This window comes from Falco naumanni, chromosome 18, assembly GCF_017639655.2.
Source record: "Falco naumanni isolate bFalNau1 chromosome 18, bFalNau1.pat, whole genome shotgun sequence".
Taxonomy (NCBI): domain Eukaryota; kingdom Metazoa; phylum Chordata; class Aves; order Falconiformes; family Falconidae; genus Falco; species Falco naumanni.
The window spans coordinates 2,555,205-2,571,567 of record NC_054071.1 but is presented as its reverse complement, the minus strand read 5'-3'; the positions used below and the strand labels follow the sequence as shown (position 1 = coordinate 2,571,567).

Genomic DNA, 16,363 nt, shown 5'->3' with positions numbered 1-16,363 from the left:
ACTGCCAATCACCTCCCTGTCCTTTGGGGGTGGGGGCTGAGACCTGCATGGCCCCTCCACAGCCCCCCAAGTCCTGAGGCGTGTCCCCACTTGTGTCCCTGCAGGGCGGGGGGGGGCCGGTAGTGCCCCCCGGGCCAGCGGTGCCTCCAAGCTGCCGTAGGAGCTGGGGGGGGGGGGGGGGGGCGCTACCCCCCCCAACCTCATCCCCCCACTCTTGGCTTTGGATTTTAATCGTGTTTCTAAACGTTTTCTACGTGGCGAGGATGAAGAGGGGCCAGCGGGGGCTGGGCTGGCAGTGGGGGGGGCACGGGGATCCCCCCCCCCGGGCCCTGCCTGCCCCCGGCCAGGCTGGGCAGGGAGCCGCTGCCTGCGTGGCCCTGCCTGTTGTTAGATGGCATTAATATATTAAAAAAAAAAAAGAAAAAAAAAAAAAACAAACAAAAAACCCTCTGCCTCTGCTTCCCACCTCAGTTCTGCCCCATCCCCCCCCCCTGCCCCCATCCCCCCCCCACCTCCGCCCCCATCCCAAGGAGCCAGGGGATGCGATTCGTCCTAGAAACCTTTTTATTTGAGTGGTGGTACCTGGGGGGGGGGGTTCCCGGGGACATCAGAGCAGCACCCTGCGGGGTGCAGGTAGGTCCCAGCGCTGGGGGCTGCACCCCCAGCCCCCCCCAGTGCAGCGGGACCCCCCAGGGCAGCAGTGACGGCCGTCTGAGCAGCAGGAGCCCTGCAGAGAGACAGGGGAAGAGGGCAAGGATTGAGGTGGGGGGTGACGCCACACAGACCCCCCCCACCCTGGTGCCCCTCCACTAACCTGGGTGAAGGGGCAGCACCCCCAGGAGCCCCCCCGGCTCCGGCAGCACCGCTGCCCACCGCGGCAGGAGCGGGCAGCATCGCAGGGCACGGCTGCATCCGGCTCGGTGCTGGCAGCTCGCAGCAGGGCGGGGGGCCGGGGGGGGGGCCAGGCCGGGGGGTGCAGGTGTCCGGAATGGGGAGGTGGGCGCTCGCAGCAGCAGGGTGGGTGCCAGCAGCTTCTCGCAGCTCTGGGTGGCCACGTTGCAGGTGTAGCCCCGCGGGCAGCAGTGCTGGTTGTCCCTGCAGCAGACGGCCTGGGGGGGGGGGTGGGGGTGGGAAGAGGCTGGGCTGAACGGGGGACCCAGGTACACGGGGGACTGAGGTGTCTGGGTGCCACCCTGACCCCCCCCAAACCACGTGTACCCCCTCCCCAGCCCTGCTCGTGGCCAGCAGCAGCCCCAGGGACTGTGCCAGACTCTGTCCCCACAGACCCCCATGGGGGGGGGGGGGGAGGGGGCACAGTGATGGAGGTGGGGGTGTCCCACATCCCTGTCCCACCCCCTCGCCCAGCCCTGCTTGTCCCCCCAAAGGGCCACACCGCAGAGTCCTGCTCTGCCCCAGCCCCCCCAGTTCTATCCCCAACCCCTTGAGCCCTGGTACAGCCCCCCCATCCCATGCCACCTCCCCAGAGCACCCCCTCCCCACGCCCCCCCAAACCTGCTCCAGCGGGCAGCACCCCCAGGCGCCCGAGCTCAGCCGGCAGCACGTGCTCCCATCCGGGCAGCTCGTCTTCTCGTCGCACCTCACGTCCCCCCCCCCGGGACAGGGCAGGGGTCTTCTGCACCCAGGGCCGGCGGGCCCCCCCCTCCTGCAGGCAGCTGCCCGATGGGTCGCAGGTGTAGCCCTGGGGGCAGCAGTGCACGTGGTCGGGGCAGCAGACGGCCTGGGGGGGCAAGAAAGGTGGTCCGGACTGAGCCCAGCCCCCCACCCCCCCCCAGGGACCCCCAGCTCCATGCCTGGGGGCCCCCAGGGGACAAACCGTGCCCCCTCCCTGCCTGCTCCTGCCCTCCCTTGTCCCCGTCCCCCACCCCAGCCTGGCTCCGTGCCCACTTTGGGGGGAATACAGGACCCTCCCCATGTTCATCCCCCCGCAGCGGGACAGGTGAGGGACCCCGAGCATCCCAGTGGCCTCATCACTCTTCACCACGTCCTGTCACTGGATCTCCAAACTGGTCCCAGTTAACAGAGGGGGTCTGACTGGGGGCCCAACAAAGGGGCCCAGAGTGTCACCCCCATCCCCACAGGACATTGTGGGGGGCAGGAGCCCTATGCCTGGCCTTGTCCCTCCTGGGGGACAGGGGACATTAGCCCTCATCCCACCCGGGGCACGGGGACATCTGGCCTTGTCCTTCCCTCCCAGGGGGACAGGGGACATCTGCCCTCATCCTTCAAGGAGCAAGGGGACATCTGGCATTGTCCCTCCTGTGGGACGGAAGACACTGGCCTGTCCCACCCAGGGCACAAGGGACACCTGCCCCAAACCACGGGGCAGGGGTGGGTCTGTCCCAGGGGACAGGGGGTGGCAGTCCCCTGCTCAAAGTCCCCATGTCCCCAGGACCGGTGCTCAGGCTGCCGCGGTCCCTTGAGCCACGTCCCTCCCATCAAGGACACCCCAGAGCGCCCTTGTCTCAGCCCAGCCCAGTGCCCCCCGCTCCCCTGGGTGCACCACCCCAGCCCCCCACACCACTGGGGACCCCAGGAAGTCCTTGTCCCACCCCTGGACCCCCCCCAAACCTGCTCCAGCGGGCAGCACCCCCAGGCGCCCGAGCTCAGCCGGCAGCACGTGTTCCCGTCGGGGCAGCTCGTCTCGTCGTCGCACCTCACGTCCCCCCCCCCGGGACAGGGCAGGGGTCTTCTGCACCCAGGGCCGGCGGGCCCCCCCCCTCCTGCAGGCAGCTGCCCGATGGGTCGCAGGTGTAGCCCTGGGGGCAGCAGTGCACGTGGTCGGGGCAGCAGACGGCCTGGGGGGGGGCAAGAAAGGTGGTCCGGACTGAGCCCAGCCCCCACCCCCCCCCAGGGACCCCCAGCTCCATGCCTGGGGGCCCCCAGGGGACAAACCGTGCCCCCTCCCTGCCTGCTCCTGCCCTCCCTTGTCCCTGTCCCCCACCCCAGCCTGGCTCCGTGCCCACTTTGCAGGGGGGGAGGGGTGGATATGGGGACCCCCCCATTGCTCTTGGCCCCACCCAGTGGGGCACACGAAGGTCCCTGAGCATCCCAGTGGCCTCATGTCCCTTCTCCACCTCCCGCTACTGGAGCTCTAAACTGATCCCAGTTAGGAAAGGGGGTCTGACTGGGGGTCCGGCAAAGGGGCCCGATGTCACCCCCATCCCGTTCCCATGGGACATTGAGGCGGTGGGAGCCCTGGGCTGGCCTTGTCCCTCCTGGGGGACAAGGGGACATTAGCCCTCCTCCCACCCAGGAGGCACCTGCCTGCCCCGGGGGGCACAGGGGACCCCCATCCTTGTCCCTCCCAGGGGACAGGGGACATCTGTCTGTCCCAAGGCGCACAAGGGACCCCTGTCCTTGTCCCTCCCGGGGGACAGGGGACATCTGTCTGTCCCAAGGGGCACAAGGGACCCCTGTCCTTGTCCCTCCCGGGGGACAGGGGACATCTGTCTGTCCCAAGGGGCACAAGGGACCCCTGTCCTTGTCCCTCCCGGGGGACAGCCCCCCATACCTCCTCCAGCGGGCAGCACCCCCAGGCGCCCGAGCTCAGCCGGCAGCACGTGTTCCCGTCGGGGCAGCTCGTCTCGTCGTCGCACCTCACTTCACGAGCTGGGGACAAAGGGACAGTCAGAGCCGGGGTCCCCTCTCCGGGCTGGGACAGGGGGTGGCTGCCCCCCGGGGGGGGGTCCTCACCTTTGGGCAGGGCTGCCAGGGGCTGTGCCCAGCCCGCTGAGGAGGTGCAGGTGGAGCGCTCCAGGTCGCAGGCAGTGCCCTGTGGGCAGCAGTGCTGCCCGTCACCGCAGCACACCGCCTGCCCGGGGACAGCTGTCACTGCCCTGCCCGCTCGCTGTCACTGTCACTGTCCTGCCCACTGTCACTGCCCTGCCCGCTGTCACTGTCCTGCCCACTGTCACTGCCCTGCCCGCTGTCACTGCCCTGCCCGCTGTCACTGCCCTGCCCGCTGTCACTGCCCTGCCCGCTGTCACTGCCCTGCCTGCCTGCCACCCCCCGACCACCCTGCCACCCACTGCACCCTGCCTGCTGTCACTGCCCACCCCGTCTGTCACCCCCTGCCCACCCTGCCTGCTGTCACTGCCCACCCTGCCCACTGTCACTGCCCGCTGCCCCCTGCCCACCCTGCCTGCCACCCCCTGCCCACCCCGCCTGCTGTCACTGCCCACCCTGCCCACTGTCACTGCCCGCTGCCCCCTGCCCACCCTGCCTGTCACTGCCCACCCTGCCTGCCACCCCCTGCCCACCCTGCCTGCCACCCCCTGCCCACCCCGCCTGCTGTCACTGCCCACCCCGCCTGCCACCCCCTGCCCACCCTGCCACCCGTCACTGCCCGCTGCCCCCTGCCCACCCTGCCCACTGTCACTGCCTGCTGCCCCCTGCCCACCATCGCTGCCCACCCTGCCTGCCATCACTGCCCGCTGTCACTACCCATCACTGCCCGTCGTCCCCTGCCCACCGTCACTGCCCACTGCCCCCTCCCCGCCTGCCATCAGTTCCCCCTGCCCCCTATTGCTGCCCCCTGCCCGCCACCCCCTGCCCAGCCGGGGGGTCCCAGCAGTGACAAGAACAGGGTGGGCTGCTAATGGGAAGTGCCCACTATGGGGTGTCTGGCCTGGGGTGCCCAGTACAAGCTGCCCAGCGCAGGGTGCGTGACACAGGGTGCGTGACACAGGGTGCCCAGCACGGGGTGCCCAGCACGGGGAGCTCAGCAGAAGGTGCTTGATGTGGGGTGCTCAGTACGGGCTGCAGGCACGGGGCAGCCGGTGCAGGATGTCTGGTGCTGGGTGCCCAGCATGGGGTGCTCAGCATGGGCTGCCAGTACAGTGTGCCCGGCGTGGGGGGCTGGGTGCAGGCTGCCTGGTGCAGGGGTCTGCAGTGGGGTGGCTGTGTGGGTTGGTGGGTGTGGGGTGCACGGGGAGGGGTGCCTGGCACAGGCTGCCCAGTGCGGGATGCCCACCCACTGTGGCGTGCCCAGCATGGGGCGCCCACCCAGTGTGGGATGTCCACCCAGTGCGGGGCAGCTGGTGTGGGGTGTCCAGTGCGGGATGCCCAGCATGGGGTGCCCAGTGTGGGATGCCCGCCCAGTGCAGGGTACCCAGCATGGGGTGGCTGGTGTGGGGTGCCCAGGGTGAGATGCCCAGCATGGGGTGCCCAGTGCGGGATGCCCACCCAGTGTGGGGTGCCCAGCGTGGGGTGCCCACCCAGTGCGGGGTGCCCACCCAGTGCGGGGTGCCCACCCAGCGTGGGGTGCCCACCCAGTGCGGGGTGCCCACCCAGTGCAGGATGCCCACCCAGTGCAGGATGCCCAGCATGGGGTGCTCGGCATGGGGTGCCCCCACGCTGTGGGGTGCCCGGTGCAGGCCAGCACTCACGTTCTGCAGGGGACAGCAGCCGTACTGTCCCGAGGCCAGCTGGCAGCAAGTGGCACCGTCGGGACACGCCGAGCGGCCGTCGGGACACAGCACCTGGCGCAGCACAACTGCAGGGACACACACACAGTGTCACCGTGCCCCCTCCCCACCTCCGTGCCCCCTCCGTGGGGACAGTGAGGGCACCCCCCACCCGGGGAGGGACACCCCTTACCTGGCGCTGGGGGCTGGCGCTTCCAGGTGGGGAAGGTGGTGCCCAGGGGGACGTCACCGGTGGGTGACAGGCAGCGCCCGTGGGCCAGGTCGCAGACGGTGGCATGGGGACAGCAGTGCACTTTGTCGGCGCAGCATGAGGCCTGAGGGCACCAGACCCCCTGGTCACAGCAGTGACCACGTGATGTGTCCCTGTCCCCCCCCCCAATATCCCCGTGTCATCCGTCCCCGCCCCCCCCCAATGTCCCCGTGTCATCCGTCCCCGCCCCCCCCAATGTCCCCGTGTCATCCGTCCCCCCCATACCTGGGGCATGGGGCAGCACCCCCAGGCACCAGTGGCCGTCATGCAGCAGGTGGCATCATCGGGACACTCGGACTGTCCGTCGGGACAGGGGACAGCGCGAGGTGCTGTGAAGAGTGGGGGCAGGGTGAGGCACCCCCCGACACCCCCTCCAGGCCCCACCGTGTCCCCCCAACCACGCGTGGCCCCCTCATACCTGGGGACGTGATGCAGGACTCGCCGTCGGGACTGCAGCGGGACCCGCGGGGACAGCAGCGGTGGCCACCGGCACAGGGGACAGCCTGGGGAGAGAGGAGGGGGTGGGAGGGCTGCGGGGGGGCCACCCCCCCCTCCCCCCCAGAACGGCAGGGAGAGGGGGGAAACTGAGGCACGGCGAGCAGGCTCACCTCTGGCAGCAGGCAGCCGGCTCTGGTGGGGCAGGGCGAGCCGTCCGGGCACATCGCCGCACTGCTGGCGGGCAGGACCTGGGCGGGGGGGGGGGCAGTTAGGGTGGGGGGGGTCACCTACCGGTGGGGGCACCCCCCTTGTACCCCCCGCTGCGTGATCGTGGGCACTCACCGGGGTGGCAGGGCACGGCTCTCCGTCAGGGCACCGCAGCCACGCGCCGGCGCTGGCCAGAGCCAGCCACAGCGGCAGGAGGGTCCTCATGGTGGGGGGGGCACCTGTGGGCAAACCCCCCCCCCCCCGGCCCCCGCCGTGCCTCAGTGTCCCCCACTCACTGCGGTGGGCGGACAGGTCTCAGCCCCCCCCCCCCCCCCCCCCCCCCCCCGCTTCCCCTTTTGCCCACGTGCTGGGAAAACCCCAAACCCCCTCCCCCCATCCTTGCCCGGGGCCCCCAGGGTGCTGGGTGAGGGGGGGGGGGCACCCCAGGGTGCTGGGTGAGGGGGGGGGGGCACCCCAGGGTGCTGGGGGAGGGGGGACCCACACATGTCGGCGGAGACGCTGCGGTGTCTGGCACCCAGCCGCCGCCCGCAGCACCCCGATAACATCTCCCCGCGGGCAGGAAGCCAGCACCGCTGCTGGGGGGGGGGTGGGCAGCCCCCCCAGTCAGCACCCATGGGTGCTACGGGCCGCCCCAGCCCCCCTGCTCCCCCCGCCCCCCCCGCCCCCCCCCCCCCCCGCCCAGGACACCCTTCCCCAAACCTGCACCCATTTCCATGGTCACTTTCACTTCCCCTTCCCCACGTGGTGTGACCCCCCCCACCCCCCCCAGCACCGGTGGGGGCACGGCCCTGCCCCACGGGTGTCTGCACCCCATGGCGGGGGGGGGGAGGGGCTGTTCCCCCCCACCCCCCCCGGGGGGGAAACTGAGGCAGGCCCAGGCCTCGCCAGCCCCCCCGCTGCTGGGACATCCCGGGGGGGTGACACCCGCCCTGGGGACCCCGTGCTGGGGGCAGGAGGGGCCCTGACTCTCGGGGTCACTACATGTCACTTCACTGTACCCCCCCCACTGCCAGGACACCCCCCCCCAGCCACTGGAACCCCCGGAGTAGGGCTGGGCCCTCCCCACAGCCATCGTAGGGACACGCAACGCCCAGTGCCCTCGGGGTTCCCTCCCAGTGCCCCCAGTCCCCTCAGGATTCCTTCCCAGTGCCCTCGGGGTTCCCCTCCCTGTGCCACCAGTCCCCTCAGGATTCCCTCCAGTGCCGCCCAGTGCCCTCGGGGGTCCATCCCAGTGCCCCCAATCCCCTCGGGATTCCCTCCAGTGCCTCCCAGTGACCCCAGCCCCCTCGAGGTTTCCCCCCAGTGCTTCCCAGCGCTCTCAGGGCTCCCTCCCAGTGCCCCCAGTACCCTCGGGATTCCTCCCAGTGCTTCCCAGCGCCCTCAGGGCTCCCTCTCAGTGCTTCCCAGTGCCCCCAGTACCCTCGGGATTCCCTCCAGTGCCTCCCAGTGCCCCCAGTGCTATCGAGGGTCCCTCCCGGTGCCCCCAGTTCCCTCGGGCTTCCCTCCCAGTGCCTCCCTGGGCCCTCGGGATCCCCCCGCAGTGCCCCCGGGGGTTCCCTCCCGGTGCCCCCCGAATCCCTTCCCAGTGCCCCCAGGGGTTCCTACCCAGTGCCCCTGGTCTCCCCTCCCGGGGCCCCCAGGGGTTCCCTCCCCGTGCCCTCGGGCTCCCCTGCCGGTGCCCCCGGGACACCCCGCGCCCCGGCCGGCCCGTACCCGCTCCCGGTCCCGCTCCCGGTCCTGCCCCGGCCCCACCGCCAGGGTCGCCGTGCCGGCCAGCCGCAAGCTCCGCCCCCGCCCCCCATTGGTCCCTTGCCCCGCCCGCCCCGCTCCCATTGGCCAACTCGGTGAAAGGGGGCGGGAAGCACCGCCTCCTCACCCCTACCTTTACCCCGCCCCCGGTCACGTGACGCGGGGCCACATGACCGCAGCGTGCGATGAGTCGCCCGGGCCTCGGTCCGCGGCCCCCCCGCGGCGGGGGGCGGCTGGGGGGGCTCGGGGGCGCGCACCGGGCCGGTGCTGAGCCCTGCGGCCTCCTCGGGGCCTTGCTCCCCGGGCAGGCAGCACCCCGAAGCGCCTCCCCTCAGATCCCCCCCCAGAGGAGGGGGCCCACCCCCACCCCCCCAACCTCCTGCAACCCCCGACCTTCCATCAGCGCCCACCCCCCATCCTCCCCAAGGCCCCCAACCGTCCCCGCCCTCCCGCGAAGCCCCCCCCAATCCCAGCACCCCCAACCACTCCATGTCTCTGCCAAGCCCCCCTAGCCCCCTAAACTCCCACCCCAGCCTCCCCTACCCCCCTCAATGGCCCCAGCTTCCCCCGAGACCCCCCCAAGTCTCCCCCCCAACCCCCTGCACCCCCCCCCTCAGTCCCTTCTCCCCCTCCAGACCCCCTGAACTCCCCCCACAACCTCCCTTATCCCCCTCAATGGCCCCCACATAGCCCCAAGCCCCCCCCCAAACTCCCCCCCAACTCCCATCTCCCCCTCCAGGCCCCCTGAACTCCCCCCCCCGCCTCCCCTGCACCCCTCAATGGCCCCAGATTCCCCCAAGTCCCCTCCCCCAAATCTCCCCCCAACTCCCTGCAACCCCCCTCCTCAGTCCCATCTCCCCCTCCAGGCCCCCTGAACGCCCACCCCAGCCTCCCCTACCCCCATCAATGGTCCCGAGTCCGCCAAGCCCCCCCCCCCAACCCCCTGCATCCCCCCCAACTCCCATCTCCCCCTCCAGGCCCCCTGAACTCCCCCCACAACCTCCCCTACCCCCCTCAATGGCCTCTAGCCCCCCCCAAATCTCCCCCAACCCCTGCAAACTCCTGCCCCCCCCCACCCCCCCCCCCCCCACCCCCCCCCCCCCCCGAGCCAAAGACCACCACGCCAGGCCAGACCCAGAGACCCCCACGGTGTGGGGGTAGGGGGACACCCCCCCACCCCCCCCAGGGCTTTATTGCCAACGAGGGGTGCTGGGCCGCGGCGGGGGGGTCTCAGATGGCCGACTGCTCCTGGCGGAAGGGCTCGGTGGCCGGTGGCCGGTCGGGCTCGGTGGCCATGGCGGCCTGGCGCAGCACGGCCATGTGCTCCTCGGCGGCGGCCAGCGAGCGCTCGACCCAGTGCCGGGCGGCGGGCTGGCGGCAGGCGCTGCGGGTCACCAGCACCAGGTGGCTGACCGACAGCAGCAGCGCCGCGGCCCTGCGGGGACACGGTGGCCTTGTCACCTCCCACCCTGCGCCGCACAGGGACGCCGGGCTCGCTGCCCGCAGCGTGGCTCCTGCCTCAGTTTCCCCACCAGGTCACCCCTGTGGTGGCTGTCCCCAGCTGTGTGACACGGATTGGCGCTGGGCTGGGTGTCCCCCCCACCCAGGGGTGTTGTCCCCCCCCTCCAGGGGCTGTCACCTCCCACCCTGCGCCACACAGGGATGCTGGGCTCGCTGCCCGCAGCGTGGCTCCTGCCTCAGTTTCCCCACCAGGTCACCCCTGTGGTGGCTGTCCCCAGCTGTGTGACATGGGCTGGCACTGGGCTGGGTGTCCCCCCCTCCAGGGGCTGTCACCTCCCACCCTGCGCTGCCCAGGGATGCTGGGCTCGCTGCCTGCAGCGTGGCTCCTGCCTCAGTTTCCCCGCCAGGTCACCCCCGTGGTGGCTGTCCCCAGCTGTGTGACATGGGCTGGCACTGGGCTGGGTGTCCCCCCCACCCAGGGGCTGTCACCTCCCACCCTGCGCCATACAGGGACGCCGGGCTCGCTGCCCGCAGCGTGGCTCCTGCCTCAGTTTCCCCACCAGGTCACCCCTGTGTTGGCTGTCCCCAGCTGTGTGACATGGGCTGGCACTGGGCTGGGTGTCCCCCCCTCCAGGGGCTGTCACCTCCCACCCTGCGCCGCACAGGGACACCAGGCTCGCTGCCCGCAGCGTGGCTCCTGCCTCAGTTTCCCCACCAGGTCACCCCTGTGGTGGCTGTCCCCAGCTGTGTGACACCGATTGGCACTGGGCCGGGTGTCCCCCCCCACCCAGGGGTGTTGTCCCCCCCTCCAGTGGCTGTCACCTCCCACCCTGCGCCATACAGGGATGCCGGGCTCGCTGCCCGCAGCGTGGCTCCTGCCTCAGTTTCCCCACCAGGTCACCCCCGTGGTGGCTGTCCCCAGCTGTGTGACACGGATTGGCGCTGGGCTGGGTGTCCCCCCCACCCAGGGGTGTTGTCCCCCCCTCCAGGGACTGTCACCTCCCACCCTGCGCCATACAGGGATGCTGGGCTCACTGCCCGCAGCGTGGCTCCTGCCTCAGTTTCCCCACCAGGTCACCCCTGTGGTGGCTGTCCCCAGCTGTGTGACACGGATTGGCACTGGGCTGGGTGTCCCCCCCCACCCAGGGGTGTTGTCCCCCCCTCCAGTGGCTGTCACCTCCCACCCTGGGCTGCCCAGGGACACCGGGCTCACTGCCCACAGTGTGGCTCCTGCCTCAGTTTCCCCACCAGGTCACCCCCGTGGTGGCTGTCCCCAGCTGCGTGATATGAACTGGCACTGGTTTGTGTGTCCCCCCCCACCCAGGGGGTGTCCCCATCCCTCCAGCCAGTGTCACCTTGCGTCCAGCAGTTTGGGGTCCAGCGGCGGGTACATGGATCTCACCACGTCATCCACCCTGCCGGCAGGGACAGCGTTAACCCCAGGGGACACGGTGGTGCCACCCTCCATCACCACCCCACCCCCCCCCCCGGGACCCCCCCCACCCTGTCACCTGGGGCTGATGCGTTTGGCCACCACAATGATGTCACCCAGGCTGGCAGGGGATTTCACGCGGGTGCCTGAGCCCATGGTCATGGCCACCAGCTTCTCCGTCAGCGTGTGGCAGATCTGCAAGGGGGGGTGGGGGGTGACAACAGGTGCGGGATCAGGGTGGGCGCTCGTGGGCCACCAGTGCCACCAGTGCCACCCCCTGGGCTCACCTTCAGGATGGCGATGCAGTGGGACACCAGACCCCTGCGGAGAGGGAGGAGGGTGTGAATCCGGGTGTTCCCCCCCCCCCATCCTGGCCCCCCACGTCCCCTCCATCTGCCTGCCCTGTGTCCCCCAGACCCCTGGGGACATTCCCACCCAGAGACCAGCCTGAGGACCATCCCTTCTTTGGACTGGCCAGGGCTTGGTGACCCCCAAATCTCTGTGACCTGCAGCCCGTGATGGGGGGTTGGCACTGCATGGGGGTCCCCAGCAGCGGGGGGGACACGCTGAGGGGACACACACGGACTTACGAGGCGTCCTCCACCCAGTCCTCGTTCTCCAGGATGGCCTCGATGTGGGGGTTGGTGATGACCACGTCATCCAGCTCCAGCTCCGAGGGCTCCGACGGCGTCTCGGTGGTCCCCATCAGGTCCACGATGGGTCTGTTGAGGACACAGGGGACACCCCTGGGGGCAGGGCCACCTCCTCTGGTTCCACCCCCCACGCCCCGTGCAACACCCCGATGATGCCACATGTGTCCCCAGCATCATTCTCCTGATGATGGGCGACGTCCCCAGCATTGTCCCCCCAGCCCAAGGGGCCTGGGGTCCCTCCTCCTCACCTGGTGGGGATGGGGACAATGCCACCCCCACCGGATCACTCACTTGGTGTCATAGTGGTGTCGCAGGTCTTTGGGGTGGCAGTACCGCTGCCGGCAGACCACCACCAGTGCCACGAAGGATGCCAGGAAGATGGTGGCCAGCACCCCGATGGCCACGATGACAACTGTCTCCATGGCTGGTCCCAGTGGGGGGGTGGCTGGTCCCGGTGGGGGGGTGGCTGGTCCCGGTGGGGGGGTGGCTCAGGCGTCGGGTGCCATCACAGCACAGTGGGGTCTGCAGTGACAGGTGACCAGGGAAGGGCTGGGAACCCCACAGGTGCTCGCCCCTCCCCCCCCCCCCCCCCACCCCCCGTACCCCAAAATGCCTGGCCAGGACCTGGTGCGACCCACGGATGGATCCCTGCCCCGGGGGGACCTTCCAGGGGCCGCGTCACCCGCGGGGCCGGAGGAGGGGGTGCTGCTGGGAGCGGGGTGCAGCAGGATCTGGCCATGGGACGTGGGGGGGCTGCCCCCTCCTGCCACCGCGGCCATGGTGACAAGGGGCAGGGGCAGGAGCTGGGATCAGGAGAGCAAGGTCTGGGCCACACGGCGCCATTGGGACCCCCTGAGCCCCGTCCCTATGGGGCCACCAGGACCCCCTGAGGCTGGCTCCTATGGGGCCACAGCGACCCACAGAACCCGGCCCCTATGGGCCTGTTGAGGATCCCCAGAGCTGGTCCCTATGGGGTGCAGGGACCCCCAGCGCACTGTCCCTATGGGGCCACCAGGACCCCCAGCACACTGTCCCTATGGGGCCACCAGGACCCCCAGAACACTGTCCCTATGGGGTGCAGGGACCCCCAGCGCACTGTCCCTATGGGTGCAGGGACCCCCAGCGCACTGTCCCTATGGGGCCATGGGGACCCCCAGAACTGGTCCCCATGGGGCTGTGGGGACCCCCAGCGCACTGTCCCTATGGGGTGCAGGGACTCCCAGAACACTGTCCCTATAGGGTGCAGGGACCCCCAGCACACTGTCCCTATGGGGCCACCAGGACCCCCAGCACACTGTCCCTATGGGGTGCAGGGATCCCCAGCGCACTGTCCCTATGGGGCCATGGGGACCCCCAGAGCTGGTCCCCACGGGGCTGTGGGGACTCCCCCAAGGCCAGTCCCTATGGGGCTGCAGGGACCCCCCAAGCCCAGTCCACATGGGGCTGTGGGGACCCCCAGCGCACTGTCCTTATGGGGCCATGGGGACCCCCAGAGCTGGTCCCCATGGGGGCTGTGGGGACCCCCAGAACACTGTCCCTATGGGGTGCAGGGACCCCCAGAGCACTGTTCCTATGGGGCCGTGGGGGCCCCCAGAGCTGGTCCCCATGGGGCTGTGGGGCTCCCCGGAGCCCAATCCCTGTGGGTGCACAGGGACCCCCTGAGCCACCCCCAGCACAGCAGCAGCCCCCCAATGCCCGTCCCAGTCCCCCAGTCCCCCAGTCCCCGTCCCCGCCGTGTCCCTGTCCCCACAGGGAGCAGGACACCTGGCCACGCCAGGCCCAGGGACCACCCCCCCGGGGCAGAGCCGCCTGGGACCCCCATGGGACAGACAGCGGGTGCCCTGTGTGCCCACCCTGGGGCGGGGGGGCCCCCATCCTGCGGGGGCAGGGGACCCCCAGCCCTGCCCTCCCTACCTGCTGCCAGCCGGGGACAGGGGACGGTGCCACTTCCGCACCAGGCGTGCAAACACCGGCTCCGACCTTTACACCCTGAGAACACCGGCCCCCCCGGGGTGCCACACGTGGCCCCCCCAAAGCCCCCAGCCCCACTCCCCAGCGCATCCCCCCCCCTCCAATTTTTTCCCCCCTAAATCCCATTGAATTTTAAGCCAGGTTTAGTGATTTGGCTTCGATTTCCAGCCCGGGTGCACTTGTCCCCCCCCCCCCCCGCGGGACATACCCACACACTGTGCCGCCCCCCCCCCCCCCCCCCCCCCCCCCCCCATTTCCCACTGTGATTAATGCCTTAAGAGGGATTTTGGCCACCAAAGCCGGTTCTGTGCCGTAACCCCTTGGTGCCTGGTCCTGGGGGGTGCGGGGACAGCCCCGGGGGTCCCCCCTTCCCCCCCCCCCGGCCCTGGGGGGGGGGTCCCTGGCCCCGGCCGGGCTGCGGTCGGATCCTGCCCGAGCAGCGCTGAGCACTGTGGGGGTCCTGTGGTGGCAAGGGGGAGTGGGGGGGGTCTGGGGGGGCCCTGTGAGGCTATGGGGGGGTGGGTGTTTGGGGGGGCCCTGTGAGGCTGGGTGTGTGTGTGTGTGTGCTGGGGGGGGGATGTCCGGGGGTACCCTGTGAGACTTGGGGGGGGGGGGTTGCTGAGGGGGTCTGCGAGGGGCCCGTGGGGGTGCTGGGGTGGTCTGGGGGGGGCCTGTGAGGTTCGGGGTGGGTGGGTGCTGGGGGGGGGGGGGGCGTGTCTGGGGGGGCCCTATAAGGCTGGGGAGGGGGGTTGCTGGGGGGGATGTCTGGGGGGGTCCTGTGAGGCTCGGGGGGGGTTTGCTGGGGAGGGGGGGGATGTCTGGGGGGGTCCTGTGAGGCTCGGGGGGGGGTTGCTGGGGGGGGTTCATGGCGGGGGGGGGTCGCCACTGGTGGCTCCAGGCGGTCCCAGGTCCTGCACAGCCCCGGCTGAGGGGGGCACAGGACTGATGAGTCCCGCACGGCCCTCGGGGGGTCGCTCCGGGGGTCCCAAGGCGGGGGGGCGGTGTCCCTCCGGGGGTCCTGCACGGCTCTATGGGGGGCATCGGTCCCAGGGGTCCCGCGGCCCCGGGGGTCCCGGGGAGGGGGAATCACTCCGCGGGTCCCTCCCGCCCCGCCCCGGGGTCGCGCTCCCCTCCCTCGGCGGGTCCCTGCGGAGGGACCGGGCAGAGCGACCCCCCCCCGGCCCCCGGCCCCCGACCCCCCCCCCCGCACCTGGAGCCGCTCCGCGGCGGCCGCGCACAAGATGGAGCCGGGCGGGGGGCGCGGAGCGGGGCCGCTGCGGGGCTCGACCGGGCTCAGCCCCCGCCCGCCCCCCGCCCGCCCCCGGCCCGCCCCCGGCCCGCCCCGCCCCCGCCCGGGCCCCGCAGCGCCCCCCGGGGCCCCCCCGCTGCCCCCGAGTCCCCGCTGCAGCCCCAAGTGTCCCCCGAGTGCCCCAAACTACCGACACTGCACCCTCGGGTCCCCAAGCGTCTCCTGCTGCCTCAGAGTGTCCCCGCTGCATCCCAGAGTGTCCCCTCCTGGCCCAAAGTGTCCCCTCCTGGCCCAAAGTGTCCCCGCTGCATCCCATAGTGTCCCCTCCTGGCCCAAAGTGTCCCTGCTGCATCCCAGAGTGTCCCCTCCTGGCCCAAAGTGTCTCCTGGTGGCCCAAAGTGTCCCAGCTGCATCCCAGAGTGTCCCCTCCTGGCCCAAAGTGTCCCTGCTGCATCCCAGAGTGTCCCCTCCTGGCCCAAAGTGTCTCCTGGTGGCCCAAAGTGTCCCCGCTGCATCCCAGAGTGTCCCCTCCTGGCCCAAAGTGTCCCTGCTGCATCCCAGAGTGTCCCCTCCTGGCCCAAAGTGTCTCCTGGTGGCCCAAAGTGTCCCAGCTGCATCCCAGAGTGTCCCCTTCTGGCCCAAAGTGTCTCCTGGTGGCCCAAAGTGTCCCTGCTGCATCCCAGAGTGTCCCCTCCTGGCCCAAAGTGTCTCCTGGTGGCCCAAAGTGTCCCAGCTGCATCCCAGAGTGTCCCCTCCTGGCCCAAAGTGTCTCCTGGTGGCCCCAAGTGTCCCAGCTGCATCCCAGAGTGTCCCCTTCTGGCCCAAAGTGTCTCCTGGTGGCCCAAAGTGTCCCAGCTGCATCCCAAAGTGTCCCCTCCTGGCCCAAAGTGTCTCCTGGTGGCCCCAAGTGTCCCAGCTGCATCCCAGAGTGTCCCCTTCTGGCCCAAAGTGTCTCCTGGTGGCCCAAAGTGTCCCCTCCTGGCCCAAAGTGTCTCCTGGTGGCCCAAAGTGTCCCCGCTGCATCCCAGAGTGTCCCCTCCTGGCCCAAAGTGTCTCCTGGTGGCCCAAAGTGTCCCCGCTGCATCCCAGAGTGTCCCCTCCTGGCCCAAAGTGTCTCCTGGTGGCCCAAAGCGTCCCCGCTGCATCCCATAGTGTCCCCTCCTGGCCCAAAGTGTCTCCTGGTGGCCCAAAGTGTCCCCGCTGCATCCCAAAGTGTCCCCTCCTGGCCCAAAGTGTCTCCTGGTGGCCCCAAGTGTCCCAGCTGCATCCCAAAGTGTCCCCTCCTGGCCCAAAGTGTCTCCTGGTGGCCCAAAGTGTCCCCGCTGCATCCCAAAGTGTCCCCTCCTGGCCCAAAGTGTCTCCTGGTGGCCCAAAGTGTCCCCGCTGCATCCCAAAGTGTCCCCTCCTGGCCCAAAGTGTCTCCTGGTGGCCCCAGTTGTCCCCGCTGCATCCCAAAGTGTCCCCTTCTGGCCCAAAGTGTCTCCT

General features: G+C 70.7%; 2 protein-coding genes across 3 annotated transcripts; both read right to left on the bottom strand.

The window, feature by feature from the left end:
• Positions 1 to 250: 250 nt before the first annotated feature.
• GRN (granulin precursor) lies at positions 251 to 8,107 on the bottom strand. Its single transcript, XM_040617750.1, is given in 17 exon segments — positions 251 to 289; positions 513 to 727; positions 815 to 1,109; positions 1,513 to 1,612; positions 1,614 to 1,738; positions 2,590 to 2,689; positions 2,691 to 2,761; positions 2,763 to 2,816; positions 3,533 to 3,630; positions 3,715 to 3,793; positions 5,409 to 5,515; positions 5,620 to 5,761; positions 5,923 to 6,026; positions 6,116 to 6,200; positions 6,306 to 6,383; positions 6,478 to 6,581; positions 8,077 to 8,107. Coding segments are annotated over 16 exon segments (1,782 nt in total). The 5' UTR covers positions 6,568 to 6,581; positions 8,077 to 8,107.
• Positions 8,108 to 9,245: 1,138 nt separating this feature from the next.
• TMEM98 (transmembrane protein 98) lies at positions 9,246 to 14,928 on the bottom strand. Of its 2 annotated transcripts, none has more exons than XM_040617714.1 (7): positions 14,840 to 14,928; positions 11,950 to 12,180; positions 11,596 to 11,727; positions 11,293 to 11,326; positions 11,085 to 11,200; positions 10,929 to 10,988; positions 9,246 to 9,547 (listed from the first exon to the last, which is right to left on the bottom strand). In XM_040617714.1, exons 2-7 carry the CDS (start codon positions 12,078 to 12,080, stop codon positions 9,343 to 9,345), a joined length of 678 nt encoding a protein of 225 aa, XP_040473648.1. In that variant the 5' UTR covers positions 12,081 to 12,180; positions 14,840 to 14,928; the 3' UTR covers positions 9,246 to 9,342. The 2 variants fall into 2 exon arrangements, with proteins under 2 accessions (XP_040473648.1, XP_040473647.1); XM_040617713.1 differs by lacking the exon at positions 14,840 to 14,928 and adding an exon at positions 13,573 to 13,666.
• Positions 14,929 to 16,363: the final 1,435 nt, after the last annotated feature.

Excerpts from the sequence above, each read along its gene's own strand:
- TMEM98 (XM_040617714.1), bottom strand. The coding sequence starts at position 12,080 with ATGGAGACAGTTGTCATCGTGGCCATCGGGGTGCTGGCCACCATCTTC. Across the intron at positions 11,728-11,949 it reads CGACACCACTATGACACCAA|ACCCATCGTGGACCTGATGG; the intron begins GTGAGTGATCCG and ends TGTCCTCAACAG. Across the intron at positions 11,201-11,292 it reads ACTGCATCGCCATCCTGAAG|ATCTGCCACACGCTGACGGA; the intron begins GTGAGCCCAGGG and ends CCCCCCTTGCAG.